Below are 15872 nucleotides of genomic sequence, written 5' to 3'. Positions count from 1 at the left end.
AGTGCATAGTTTGGTGGGATTACGCAACAACTTATAACAACAAATTAATATCTCGTGCGAACAGCTGCAGTTTTTTTTGGTACTCTAAGACACAGTTTTTTAACGTATTTGTCAGATAGTTCTTCAGTGTCTTCTGTTTCTTCATGCCATCCAGACACACTTTGTGATGCTATGATCAGGACTCTGGGTTTCAGTACATTTTCTGCAGGAATCTTGGTTCTTCTTGTGACTAAAGACATAGCCTTGTTCCCATAATGTACTTTTATCCACAATTTGAATATCACATAAGAAAAAGCCCTAATTTTGACGGTTAAGCTGTTTCTGCTTCTGGAAAATCCAGACAGGACGAAATGTGGTCAGTACCAACTGACGTGAGTGAATAACTCCAAGTCTCCCAATTTAAAACAATTTCTTAAGACCTGTCTCTTTTAAAGTTTTGTTTATTTCTTCCTCTGCAAGTTTTTTTTAGTGGTTAGCAAACAACTGGCTCAGCCATGCATAGCAAAGCCTATACAGACACCTTCTAATGACACTACACTGTCTAGTTTATTTGCTCCGAGCATTTAATGAAAACAAGCCTAATTCACATTATCTTTTTAAAAATATTTTTTGCAGCATTTCGAACATCTGCTTCACACTCACTTGACAATTATACAGAAACACTGCTTCATTATTATGCTGCAGAGTGAATTTGAGACACACCTCCCTCATGGATGGATACAAGTCTAAACATCAAAAGAGCTTAAAATGCTTGCACAGTACGGTGTTTATTTATCAAATGTAGATAATTGATTCATTTGCACATGCCAGGTGAATCTGACACCTTTGGTTTGATTCATTCGGGTAACGCTGAAATGCTTGCTTTGGATAATTAGTACAACAGTATGAGTGAGGTGGCCAGCCCTGTGGGAATCATCATGTTCTCATATTGTCAATTAGAGGGTTACCCATGGACATGGAAGATGGTGAGAGTACAAAGACAACTCAGAGGTTAGAAGTGATACTATTATTGCAACATTTAGTCTGGACAATGGCCTGATGGGTGGATGGAAGTACTGATACCAGGATGAGACTGACTTTGTCACTTTGTGGTCATGATGACATTGAGAAGTAAGAAATACACATTAAGAGCAGCAAATAGTTAGAATGCAGACAAACTCTTATTTTTTTATCGGCATGCCAGAGAAAAGAGACGAGAGAAGGAAGGGGAGGGAAGGAAGAATGAGTGAACAAAGTTTATGAAGCCAAGTCCCAAAAAAAGAAAAAAGCTGGAGTTGTAGGATGGGCGAGGAAGCAAACAACTGTATGCACCGTAAGGGAGGTCATGCAGCAGCACAGGTAGAGAGGCAGCGGCATGCTCACTGGAGAATACATGGACAGGGACTAAGCATATTAAATTGTTATCATTTAGAATGCTTTGAAAGGGATCTTAAGTAGAGGGAGAGTTTTAGTCATCAACTGGACTAACAATATCTTTGCTTTAAGTCACCCACAGCAACAAGTCAGACCTATGTATCTTTAAAAGAGCTGTTCATCTTCTGAAATAAAGTTTGGACCACCCAGGACCACATCGCCCATTAGCTCTGAAATAGTGGAATTGAGCATGATGATGTAGCTTCACTACAGGTCGACCAGAATACCCCAGAGAGGATCCAACTCACTGCTGAACTTCATCATCATCAAAAAAGTAAATGTAAACAACTAAATATCATCATATTACCTAATTTAATGTGTTTTGCAATTTCAGTCTGCACATTTCATGAAAATTAATTGATATCACGTGGTTAGGAATAAATGAATTAAAACATTTTTTAGGGCTAAGTAGAGATGAAGAGATTGCGGTGCAGCAAAACGTGGTGACCTTTTCTTAGCAGCTGAGCACATAAAATAGAAGAGGGAATAAATCTGTGTTGAAATGTATGATAAATTAAACCTGTAACGCTGGAAAACTTCTCTTTACTTCTGTCTTTTCCTAACTTTAGGATCAGTATCAGGTTAAGCTAAACTACGTTGCATTAAGCCTAAATAAACATGTTGAAAATGTTTGGATAATTGATATAATTTGTATGCACAGTTGCTTCAAATAGTATTCACATTATTCCACTTCAGGGACATTTGCTAGTGTTATAAATTTGATTTTTAATGAATAAATTGTCATCTTTTCCACTGATTGACAGGAAATAATAATCCACACTGATTCAGAGAAAATCAAAAACTGAAATCTCTTATTTACAAAAGTATTCAGGCCCTTTGGTGCATTTAGCTCTGAACATGGTGGTTGATTGATGTCTATTTTAGAGTCTCTGAGATTTTCTAGAAGTTGATTGGAGTATATACAGTATATGTGACAAACTGAAAGAACTGGACAGAATTTAGGAAGACACAATCAACCAGGGTTTTATGGTGAAGCATGGTGGGGGCAGCATTATGCTTCTCAGCAGCAGCGACTGAGAGACCGGTCAGAACTGAGTAAAGGAGCAGTGCAGCCAAATACATAGAGGCCCTTGAAAAAAAAAAAAATCCTGCAGAGTGCAAAGACCTGAGACTGGGATGATGAATCGCATTTCTGCACAACAATGCAAACATTTCTATCAACATGTTTTCATTCTGTCATGATGTTAAGTTTAGACTGATGAACGAAAAAAGTAGTTCTAAAAAATCAGTTTAGAACTACAAGTGAAGGGATCTGGGTACTTTCTGAAGCAACTGTTGTGCAAAGCGTTGTACATCAAAGATCAAATACTGCTGTATCTAACACTAAACAGCATAGAATATCTTGGATAGCTAAAGTTTCTATGACGAGTCAGTTGCCTTGTGTTGCTTTCAGTGGGAAATGATTGGGGAATAAATGATGTGATCGTAATGCATTTTTTATGTTCTGAGTGTCAAAAATCACAAATCTACCATCTTTTTACTCAATTGCTCATTTAGGAAGTTGTAGTTTAATCGGATTTGTACTTCTGGATGAGAATTTACAAAGTTATATTTTGGATTCAAAATATTAAAAAAAAGAAGAAGCTATTTATTCTCCTTCAGAATCTCATTTTACTTTCATTGCTTCTCTAGTTTAAGTTTTTCATTGTCTTACAAAACTAAATGTACTTTTTTGGTGTCACCGTGAAACACAGCATTTTGCAGTTCACAAGCAAATTCTCTTTCAAATTGCCTCCATATTTTTACTGAAATTATAAATTAGATTTCTTGCACTTGTCCAGTATCCAACTATATGTTGTTGGATCAGATATAAAGAACATGCTGCACCACAAGTCTACAAATCAACATAAAATAACCAAACACTTGGACTAGCGCTGCAATTCTCTCCTCTAGTACTTCACTCTCCCTCAATTTCTGAGCTCCTCCACATTCTGCTATTAATGACCCGGCAGTAAGAGTTGTGGAAAGTCTGTAAACATGTTTGAAGCTATTTTGTTCTCTTGGAGAGTCTAGTTATTCGAGCAGACACAGATAAGAGGAAAGAATGGTAAAAGCAGTGTGAGCTCAGTGTAATGGTGGTCAGACAGCAGATGAGAGCTGGGACAAGCCATGCCTTTGAATTATCCAAGACAATAACTACATGATCAGCATGCTGAAGAAGACGTCATGAGGCTGAGGCAAAATTTTGTGAAGGGAGCACAAATTCTGAAATCAGACAAACACAAATTATGTAAAGATTATGTTCCTGTTCCACCAAGAAAGGTGTGAGGTGTGCAACAACACCACATACTGGACACATCATTATCATTCCTTCGTGACAAAGATAAAGGTTTTGTTTGGGCAAGTGACAAAGCTTGAATAAAAATTAGGCTTTGTTATTAGGACTTGTGAGGATTCTGTTTTTTTATAGAGAGAAATCCAACAACAACTCTTTGGCAAAGGTGGGAAGAAAAGCCCACCTTTGCCATGGTGTCAATAGGTTTGGAGCCAACTCCAAGCAAATATTCAGTAAATGTTAAATCGGTGAAGCACATTTCTCCTATGAAAATAACACTGTCAAATGAGAATTTGGTTGAATGAGAGCATATTAACATATCAACCAACCAATTGACCTGAACACTAAAGCCCTAGACATTATCTATAGACATTATCAGGCTTACAACTCCTTTCGGAAGTTTAGTTTTGGTATCAGATTTACAATCTATAATCTGTTACTGCCAAACTGGTCTGTTTGAAGATAAAGTTGAGGTTTATATTTTTTTAGGCCAACAAATGTTGGACGTTAAGGAGTGTTGTGACTCTTTTGGATTTTTCTATGTACAGATCTGCTACAGAGATGATTAAAGCTTCTGCCATGGGACAACATAACTGATAACATTAAAATGCATCAACATCAATATTTTAAATCAAACCAATGATTTTTATTGTTATTTTTTAATCTCAAATTCTTTAATTCATTGTATTTTTCTAGCAAGTTAATGCTGCATCAGGACATTAGTTTTGTTGGCTCCAGTCATTGGTTGGCTGCATTCAACGTTACAGTTTAGGAAAATGGCAGCTACAGCAGAATCTGACTTTGTTTCAGACCCAAGGCTTTGAAAGTATGGCAGTACTTCAAATTAGCACCAAACAAAAAGGTGGTTTGAACACTATGCAGAGTTTGGATTGTAGACCACAGTAGCCCTACATGCTGTACAAGGACCTGAAGGGAAAACACACAAAAGCCATTCTAGAAGATGCCCACCAGAAAAGACCACTGTAAGTGTTGTCTCTTCATTAGTGGGAGAACGTTTTGTCCTTGCAGCTGCTAAAACACTCATATAAAGCTCAAAAATCAAATTAACTTTTTTCTTTTTTTTTGGGGGGGGGGATTTGGATGGAATTAACCAATTTGTGAAAAATTCTATTATTGGAGAGAAAAGTAGCCTTTGGTGGCAGTGCTAGATAATTAAACAATGATAAATATATTGTCCTGACTGCAATTTAATGTGGCCGATAATGTTTTTATTGTATATTTTGACCTTGCTGTATTCTATATCTACAAAAAAGGTTTATTCCCTTTGTAGAAAATAAAGAGGAATTTCACAAGAAGCGTGGACACCTGAAATTACTTTTCCCGCTTTGCAGTAAAATTCACTTCACACTGCGTCGCTTCAGTGTCACATCCTTTCCTGGTGGGGAAATGCTCTTGTCATTTTATTACTGACATTTAAGACATGCTCATTTCACAAAATTTCAAAGAAGCAGATTGCACAGAGCAATAACTGATGTTGCTCATCTACTGTGGATGCAGAGGGATGGGTGGGGTGGGGGTCGATGGGAGTTGGGAGGGGGAGGGGGCGGGGTGGTTGCACTGTCAGGTTGGGGGTCCTGAGAGAGAGAGGCCGGGACGGGCCTGAGGCGCCCAGCGAGAAGCCGGCGCGGCACGGCTCCAGTCTGCCAGGCCTTGGCTTTAAGGGGGTAAAGACTGAAAGAACCAACCTTCCCGTTGATCTGAGTGGTGAGATTTGGATTGTATTTTTGGATGGCAGGGTGCAATGACGATGGAGGGATTCAAGATAAAGTGAGAAAGAAAAAATAAACAACGAGAGGGGCAAAATAAGGAGTGGGAGGAAGAAGACAAGGAGAAACAGAGAGAGTAAAACAGGCAAATATCTGCTTATCCGTTAAACGAGTGAAAAAAATCACAGTGGAGACAACAGCCTGTGCAGCAGTGCAAACGCACACACGCGCACACACCACACACACACACAACATATGGCATGTAACAATGCAAACCCACTACACACATACACACACACAAAGCAAAAAGGCAATGAACAATACATTCTCGCATAAGCAGAATAAGGCACACAGTAAGATCATCAGAGCTAGTCTTACTCTATTGCCAATCACCCTTTACACACACACCTAAACACACACACACACACACACACACAAACACACATAATTGCATACTCCCACTTTCCCCTCCCTGTCCTTAACTCTGCTGCAGCATCTGAGCCCTCCAGAGCCTGTGAATTAAGACAGCATTAAGGAGGTCGAGGCTTGCTGACAACCAGACTTCATTAAGCACACAAAGCAGACAGTGTGTTACTGCTCACATTTATTCTGCTCATTGACTGTGGGGGAAACTCAGCCGTTGCATCCTGAAATCAATGAGCACGTAAGTATGCTCCCTAACAGGATTATTCAAACACTCACCTTGGAAATTTGTACTTGTTTTGCCATGAGCTCAGTCCGAACTGAGAGCATTTCTATGGAGGGACAAGTGATAAGCTAATGCTGCGTTAAAGAAGCACACTTAGACACTGCCTTGTTGGTCCACTAACTGATGAGAAGATAGACATGAAGGTAATCCATGTATGATCAGACAGAAAAAGTTTTTATATGGACGACAATCATCTGACCATTATAACTAAGGCAGCACTGAGCCTTCTGAGTCTTCTCCAGCTCTGACCGAACGGCTCTTAAAGCTGCATTTGAAGCAAAGAGCAGATCTTTGGCAGCTTAGTCTGACCTAATGTGTATTTCTGTATTTGCGGTATCTGAACCACAATGGCTTCACCAGGTTAATGCATTTAGAAACGTCTGTGGAGCTGTTTTTGGACATAGGATACATAATGTCATCAGTCTGTTGAAGTCATGGCATTCTGTCATTCAGACACAAGTCTTTTTTACATTCATTTTTCTAATGGCTTTATTCCGACATACCCACCATGGTGACAGAGAGTGCCATGGTATGCATGTGAGGTTGCAACAAAAATAGCCCAGATTACATTTGTTTTTGGTGAGTCTAACCTGTGATTTATTTTCACAGTAAAGTCTTATTTTTATGGACATTTTAGACTGTAATAGACATAATATTGGAGAGCAACATAAATAGGAAAGGCGGGTTGTGATTTTGGCACACAAACTATGTCTTTTGCATTCTGTGATATTTTTGGACTGATATAAGTGCTGAAATGTCAAGAAAGCCTTCCCTAAATGCTTTACGCAGCTCAAAGTATTGCTGCTTGTGTGTGTCTTTCCGTTAATGTGACTTGGTACAGTTCAGACTTGTGTTGAAAGTGATATGGAAAAGTTACTAGGTTCAACCCGGTAAGAGTGCCGGTGCAACTTTTATGGAAAAGTTACAAGGATGCTCATTCGGACATGAAACCAATGCGTTCGTTGAAGTTAAATTAACAGAAAGGTATGTGCACAACTGAAAGGGACTTGCTGGTCTCTACTGACTAGCTGTTAGGTGATCACTTTGTAAATGGACTACATTGTTGAAGATAAAGAAACAACATCAACAGTCTTTGTTTGGAGCAAAAATTATTGCATTTACACAGATGTCTACATCTTAGACTAGGTTTATGAAGTACACTATATTGCCAAAAGTATTCACTCACCCATCCAAATAATCGAAATCATGTGTTCCAATCGCTTCCAAGGCCACAGGTGTATAAAATCAAGCACCAAGGCATGCAGACTGTTTCTACGCACATTTGTGAAAGAATGGGTCACTCTCAGGAGCTCAGTGAATTCCAGCATGGTACTGTGATAGGATGCCACCTGTGCAACAAGTCCAATCGTGAAATTTCCTTGATCCTAAATATTCCACAGCCAATTTTCAGTGGTATTATAACAAAGTGGGAACAACAGCAACTAAGCCATGAAGCGGTAGGCCATGTAAACTGACAGAGTGGGGTCAGCGGATGCTGAGGCACATAGGTAGCAGAGGTTGCTAACTTTCTGCAGAGTCAGTCACTACAGATCTCCAAACTTCATGTGGCCTTCAGATTAGCTCAAGAACAGTGTGTAGAAAGCTTAATGGAATGGGTTCCATGGTAGAGCAGCTGCATCCAAGCCATACATCCCCAAGTGCAATGCAAAGCGTCGGATGCAGTGGTGGAAAGAACGCCACCTCTGGAGTGATGAATCGCGCTTCTCTATCTGGCAATCTGATGGACGAGTCTGGGTTTGGCGGTTGCCAGGAGAACGGTACTTGTCTCACTGCATTGTGAAGTTTGGTGGAGGGGGGATTATGGTGTGAGTTGTTTTTCAGGAGTTGGGCTTGGCCCTTAGTTCCAGTGAAAGGAACTCTGAATGCTTCAGCATACCAAGAGACTTTGGACAATTCCATGCTCCCAACTTTGTGGGAACACTTTGGAGATGACTCCTTCCTCTTCCACGATAACTGTGCACCAGTGTACAACGTAAGGTCCATAAAGACATGGATGAGAGAGTTTGGTGTGGATGTACTTGACTGGCCTGCCTGTCCTGACCTCAACCCGATAGAACACCTTTGGGATGAATTAGAGCGGCGACTGAGAGCCAGGCCTTCTCGTCTAACATCAGTGTGTGACCTCATAAATGCGCTTCTGGAAGAATGGTCAGAAATTCCCACAAACATACTCCTAAACCTTGTGGACAGCCTTCCCAGAAGAGTTGAAGCCTTTAAAGCTGCAAAGGGTGGACCAGTGTCATATTAAACCCTATAGATCAAGAATGGGATGTTACTTAAGTTCATATGTGAGTCAAGGCGGGTGAGCGAATACTTTTGGCATTATAGTGTAGCTCTGATTACTTTTACGAAATTGCAAAGGCTGCAATTCAGGATGTACATTATGCAACACATGCGGTTCAGGGTTTAAGCTGTAGTTTCAGTGGTTTTACAAACTCAGGTTGTCATCCTGGTGGTACAGTCACACTTTTTGTGGTGTTTCATGTGGTAATGCCCCATCACAGGTCTTATCGCTATAACCCAGTAAATACTGAAGTAAAGCAGACACTGGAATAATCATATGTATAATAGTATGTAACATGGATACGGGGATCGATTTCTTCGTGCTCGGGAATGAGCCTCATATCCCAGATTCACTCTAAAGTGTACATTGTATTGACGGTTTGAGGGTTTGGGGAAAATCTTTTCACAGAAAAAAACAAAAACAAAAAACAAGTTGGTTCTACTGGGCTTGAGCCATCATCTTATAGTGGCATTAAAAAAATACCTCATTCATTCATGTGTAAAATTGTTGTTAAATATGGTGAGGTCCTCATAACTAGCACCAGTTTCTAGAAATTTAATTTGCAATATATATTTTTTTAAGTGAATCTTCATGTCAATATTTACCATGTAATCGATTTAAAACGTGATGGAGCATTACACATGAGACACCAAAAAAAGAGTGACTGTCATACAAAAAGAAAGGCATGAATTCGTAAAACTGTTGACACGACAATTTTCTTACGACATCCTACGGCATTATCTATATCTTAAATCGCAACCTTTGAGATTTGGTAATTGCATTGCTTTAATTCGTAATTTTAATTAGAGACAGATTTATTGTTCAGCTCCATTACACACACCATTACAGTAGTCATAGTTCAAAGTATCATAAAGGCATTAAACCACTTGCCAGAGTAGTGACAAAGGAGATGCAGATGGTTTATGAGCGATCGGTATGTTTCGATAAAGGTGTAGTGAATTAAAGGTCCCTGTGCTACCGTGGTAGGTGGAGGGGGGTCATGAAGACCACTCTGATTACTCTGGTGGGCCATGACTCAAAAAGGCTGAAAACCACTGATCTAAGATGGTTTGGGTTATTGAATACATCGCTCACTTTGTAGGTTGGAGAAACCCCTTTAGGATAATTACATCAACAGACGCTAACTGGAGTCAGGAGTCCAATCAATGATGTGAACGGTTCCTCGCAAAGAAAGCCATCTCAGGAGACTTAATGACCAAGATTTGTTGCTTTCTGTAAAGGTGGTAAGGGCTGCAGGGTAATCTCAAAGAGTTTAAATATTCATCCGCTCAGCAAACTGTCTATAAATGGAGACAATTTAGTGTTGTGACTGCAGTCCATTTACAGCCAGGTCACTGGCTCACTTTCATGGCTTACTGGGGGACACTTAATAGAAATGAGAAACCATTGTTAACACAATTGGTTTCACCTATTCTCGTTAAAATAAAAATTGTTTCAGTTAAAAACTGTCTGTTGAAATAATGTTAAGCTGAAGGTAAATTTGGTCTCAATGGTCTGAATCTACTAAGTGGACTATTTTCTACATTTACCACGGGATACAAAGCTGGCAACAACCTTGTGTATCACAGACAGGTGTATGAATTTTGTCCTCCATCTTTTACAGCTGTGAAATGTTCCAGTGAACCTTGAGTTGCCAAACAATTAGCCACACAATTACCTTAAAGTTTTTAGAATTCCAAAATCATTTTTCCAGGTCAATAAGTATTTGGACAGTGGCACAATTTTTGTAATTTTGTCCCTTTATTCCAGAACAATGAATTTAAAAATAAACTATCAAAGTGTTATTGAAGTGAAGACTTTAAGCTTTAATTCACGGGATTTAACAAAAATATTACATTAAATGTTTATCGGTTACAGCCCTTTCTTTTCATTGTCCCAATATTTTCACAGACACAAAAATAACTGGACAAGATAAGTTTAAATATAAGGATCATTTTAATATTTGCATAAATATTCTTTGCAGCTAATGAATGCCTAAAGTCTGGAATTGGACTCCTAAATGCTGAGCATGCTTAGTTGGGTTGAGGTCAGGTGACTGGCCCAACCTGTGTTTGCCTTCATGGAACATTTAGGGTCATTATCCACAGACACTGTGAGATTCTGCCTTGTCATTGTTGCAACATTTGACTGGACCTGATCAGAAAGTAAAGCACTTCGCAAACTCTCTGTGTTTTTACAGAGACGTCTCTTGACTGTAGGTTTCCTTCTCCAGAATTTCTTGACTCTTTTACAGTGTTGTGATGGGATTTTACTTTACCAAGGAGAAAATTCTGCCTTTACTCACTTCAGCTGTCTTCCGTGGTCCTCCAGGCCTATTTATGCTGCTGTGCTCACTAGTACAGTCCTTCTTTTTAAAAATGTACCAAATTGTTGATTTGGTCATTCCTAAAGTTTCTGCTCACACTGATAGATTGGCTTTGTTTGTTCAGTCTCCTTCACTTCATCACCTTTTTGGACCACATATTGCGAGATCTGACCAATGGCTACCAAATGCAATTTAACATCTAAAAACTTCAAACCTTGTGTATTTTTAATTTTTCATGAAATAATGAAGAAACATGCCACGCCTGGCAATGAAACTACTTATCAGTCAGTTGTCCTATTACTTTTTAGTCCCTAAAAGTGGAGGGAATATGTAAAAGAAACCCCCAAACCTTTAAAGCAATGTTTCAAGTAAACCTCCATATCCTGATTGCTTCATTTCAAATCCACTGTGGTGGCGTACAGAGGCAGAATTATGAAAATTGTGTCGCTGTCCAAATACTTATGTACCTGGCTGTGTTTTCTAGTAAGTGTAGAGTAAATGCTAAAATGTGATCAGCCTTTTCCACCAAATGAGTGTTTCAAAGGGTTATTGAGTTATGGAGCCAACTATCTGTACTGTTTACATTTGATATCAAAATTCCTATCTCTTAACAGCCATGTGGACTAAAAAAGTCATCACTGTATTTTAAATAAATAATCTTGTACATGAACAACAACATTCACAAACACACTCTCTCTCTCGAAAAAAACAAAGCAAAGCACAGTAAACAATGAGAATCAGCTGTCTTCATGTGTAGATCGAAGGATAAGCATTTTGAGACATGAACAAAGACATATACGGTTTAAGTATATGGTATTGAAAAGAGAGATTGTGGACTGGGGCACAAAAGGCAAACTAAAAAAAGATGAAGAGAAACAACAGATAGCAAAAAAGACACTTTGGCAACATATCTGCAGCATATGTTGCAGTGATTGCTTAGAAGCCACGCTGTGAGATGAAAATGGAAACAAACTACCACCTAGAGAGGTTACAGGTTAAAGCAACACAGACAGGAACCTTGAAAAGAGAAGCAGGAAAAACAAATCATATGTTTCATGTTTGTTGGCTACGGCTCTGTTTGTTGTGGTTGAGCAGAGGATGCAATGTTTTATTTAGTTTTTGACAACTGTGTTACCTCTCATCAACAAATCAACCGCATGTAGAAGCAGAATGCAAAATGTCCTCAAAACCATCCCATTATTTATTTTTTTTGTTTCAAAAGGTTTTTCTTTTTCTTTTTTTTAGTTCTCAAAGGTAATTTTTATCTTGGCGCTCTGCTGTGATCTGTTACTGGAAAACTGAAGCATCTGCTACGTTAAGAAAATAAAATGTACATCTGCTCACACATATGCATCCCCCCCCTCACACACACACACACACACACTCACAGGCCATTTTGCCAGGGGGGAATCAGTGATCTTGTTTTACTTCATATTTCCTTTAAATTGTGTGTTTTCACTGTGATTCTTCTGTTGGTTATCGTTCACACTGACGCTGTGGAGTCAGTATGTTACAGTAATATATGTTTAAATTGGTGTTGGTTTGTGCTCCCTGACAAAAGGTATCAGAATGAGTCCTCCAGCTTCAAGCAGCATCATTTTTATCATCGATAACAGATTTTATTCATATTACAATTACAATAAATGTTGATAAATCTACTTCGCTATGAAACTTGAGTTATATCCACCATTAAAAAGTCATTGGTCACTGTGGTGATTCGTCCTGTCCATACTAGTGGTGAAGCAATTGTCTTCACAGCATGACTGTACAGTTCTGTGCAAAAATTGCATCGTAAAAGTCAGCTTCAGGAGCATCAATTGTGTTACACTGCTGAGGTGTGGCAAATGAAAACAACCTTGTAGTTTTTTTGGAGCAGGAGAGGAAAAAAGATGTGCAGCAAGTGCACGAGAATCTGTGGACTGAAGGTGCCCTGTATATTGTGCTTTAGTTTGATAAGTTACTATGTAATAGATTATACAGCATTACTACATGAGACACTTTTAAAAGTGTGACTGTCACACAAAAAGGATGCTGTGAATTTGTAAAACCACTGACAGTTCAAATTCTGGATCAGATGTGCTGCAAAATGCTGCATTTGCTATTTTCTAATTGCACTGTTTGAAATTGCAACTGGGATTAAAAGTTGAGAAACTGTTCTTCCTTAAATTATAATACATGAATACACTTGTATTTCAATCCACGACATGGCATAATTTGACAAGAATGTATGAATATCATATGCTTTTAAAAAATATTGTTTTAATCTGCAGGGATAAACCTGTGCCCCTTTGGTAAGCCTCCTCTCTTCTCAAGATGCATTTCAGGAATTCAGACATCCTTCAAGATGGCGTGCTGAGATTGACTTGTGAGTCACAGACAGGAGGATGGAGGACAGAGGAGACGAAAGGGCTCAAAATAGAAAAATGAGACAAGCCCTTTCAGAATAGACATGTAGTTCAAGCAGAAGCATCTTGAGCAAGGAAATAAATGTAGAGAAGCTGCTCATTCTTTCTTTGAGGACGTGCCAAACCAGCCACGAGTCGGGTGTTATGCAAATGTGTTACACGGTGGCATAGATTTGTAACAAATGAAAATCCTGGACTTTAAACAAGATGTTTCAGGCAGGTAAGGTGCAGTGTTTTGTGTGGGATGGAATAGCTATCATTGGGATGGACTTTGGATTTTGACAGTTTGCAAACCTTTAAATGTACAAAAAGCAGCTATATCACACCTTAAAGGAAAAGAAAGACCACAAAGCAGAATATTGGCTCTTCAACTGTTGTAATTTCTTTCTTGCATTAAGTGCATCAAGTGATCTTTCTGTTAGGGATGTTAATGAGTCATAGTTAATTAATTAACTGTCATTAATAATTTAACAGATTAAAATATAAATTAACCAATGAGGGAGAAGACAAAGGATGAGCCTGTCAGACAGTGTATTGTAGCTTAGCTGTATTATCTGGCTGCACCACCAGGTGGGGCCTCTTCAGTTTAGCACTGTAGGTACCACATGAGGCAGTAACTTGGACTCCAGGCACTTCCATGTTGGTAAGCAGAAAGCATTGTGGGAATTGTGCTCATAACATGTCATCATGGAAAAGTGTTCTGTGATGCTAAGTGGCAGGAATGCTCTTTCCTTGTTAGCAAGCTGAAGTGCACTATGGTAGTGTCACTGTAAACTAGTGGCTCAATGTCTATGCTGATAACGCTGTCCTTACTACGTAACATAAGCAGGGCAGCTTGTGTCATGTCTATAATCCAAAGCAATTCCACTAGGAAATGGGATGATGTCTGTTGAGTTCTTAATGTGGTACTGGTTAATCAATTTCACTGATTGATAAGGCTGCCCACTATTGGTTTAGAAAATTTTCCAAAATTGCATTACTACTTGCGATGATATGTTCTAATTTGATACTTTAAAAAGTTGTATACCAGTGGTAAAGATAAAAAAAAAGTATTTATAGAGCTTTTTGTTGTGTCTAAGGGGACACTTGTAGCCTACAGTATTCTTGAGATGTTTCAAAAACTTTTGTCCACTTTGAACCTTTAAACAGACAAACTAAACAGCTTCAAACTGACATATAACTCATATCAGAGTATTGTATCTATCTTGTGTATCCTTGTGCAGGAGAAATGGTGTTGTGAAGCCATGTAAAATCCAAGCTGCTGTTGTTAATAGTGTGTTGTGCACATATCTTGCGCTGGAAAGGGTAATTTAAAGTTTTAAAACTCAAGCCTATCATTACTAGTTGACTGTAACAGCTTGCACGCTTGTTGGCAGAACCAACGATTAAACCAGGTTTCACTTCCTGCTAGTATGGACGGAGGGAATGATTGTGACCACCAGCTCTATCTTTGCACATATGGTTGAACATTGTGCTATCGCTTTAATAATCTAAGTACATTTCAAGAGTTTTCAGGCTAAGACAGGAAATATAATGATTGTGTTCTACAAGGTAGCAAATATTACAGAACAGCTCGGTAAAGCAGCACTGAAAATTGGATAATAGCTGTACTTAGTATGCAGACGGTTTGACATGATTTTTTTAAGGGAAAATGCATCAAAGAGCATTGTCAATGGAAACTGCAAGTGAGTATGAGATTAAAAGGAGAAATGAATCACCCCCGTGCTTGAAAAATTGCCTTTGAGAACCTGATATAGGTCGAGGCTAATTGAGTTGTTTGTTGACAAGACGTATGAGGAGCCCTGAGGCTTGCTGGCTTTTGTTACTGTACCTCCAGCCGACTGGAGCAGCTTTTGGGGGGAATTTCCTGCCTGTCTTCTCCCAGATGGGATGCTGAAGGTGTCAGCTTGTCTTTGTGGCAAGACTCCACACGTAAACCTCCACCGCCCCAAAACAAAGAGGCAGAACCGCAGCCAACCTCTCTTTCACCCCTGATGAGTCAAAACATACCCCCGTCACCGTGAGGTTAGGCAGGTCAAGCAAACTAACAGCAGGGCAGTGGAGCAAAATACATAAATCACCGCCCAGGAGACAAAGACGAGACAGAGAGTCAGATAGAGAGAGCAGGAAATGACACTGTGAGAGTGGAGACAGGACAGGCAGCAACAGGTTTTACTTTCTCTGCAGCCGAATCCAGAGAGCTGGCTTCCCTATTAGCATTCAAGAGGCAGGGCAGGAGGTGACCAGAGAGGACCTTTCTGCTTGAGGCGGTGACCTGAATGGCAGCGGGGAGGGGTTGGTCGGGGTCAAGAGGGATCTTACCTCGAACATAAAGGTTAGCTGGAGCCGAGTAGCGAGTCCCAGCGCTGTTGACTGCCACGCACTCGTACTTGCCCTGGTCGGACTCCTCGCTGTTCTCAATCTGAAGCGCTCCTGGGAAGGAAACCGAAATGTCACAGTTCAGATCTGCACCACACACACTGAAACACGCACACATGCACACACACACACACACACACACACACACATACACATACACATACACACACACACACACACACAGGTGTACAGTAGACTGATCAGATAGTAGTCCTACACACGTAGCTATTTGTAGCCTAAATGACCTTTAATCTGATTCTCACCCAACAACTATGAATAGAGAAATGAGTCAATATTTTGGAGGTCTACACT

At 39.5% G+C, this 15872-nt stretch overlaps 1 protein-coding gene across 10 annotated transcripts in view; it reads right to left on the bottom strand.

Moving 5' to 3' along the window:
• The window catches only part of ptprfa (protein tyrosine phosphatase receptor type Fa), a 349532-nt gene that overhangs the window by 161134 nt on the left and 172526 nt on the right, over window positions 1-15872 (bottom strand). For all 10 annotated transcript variants that reach the window (XM_008278153.1, XM_008278154.1, XM_008278155.1 and 7 more), the window contains one exon: window positions 15504-15614. In XM_008278153.1, the coding sequence (XP_008276375.1) occupies window positions 15504-15614 (111 nt within the window). The remainder of the gene's footprint in view (window positions 1-15503; window positions 15615-15872) is intronic.

Source organism: Stegastes partitus, unplaced genomic scaffold, assembly GCF_000690725.1.
Source record: "Stegastes partitus isolate 25-593 unplaced genomic scaffold, Stegastes_partitus-1.0.2 Scaffold117, whole genome shotgun sequence".
Classification (NCBI taxonomy): Eukaryota; Metazoa; Chordata; class Actinopteri; family Pomacentridae; genus Stegastes; species Stegastes partitus.
The sequence above is the reverse complement of the archived record's forward strand: the minus strand, read 5'-3'. Positions and strand labels throughout refer to the sequence as shown.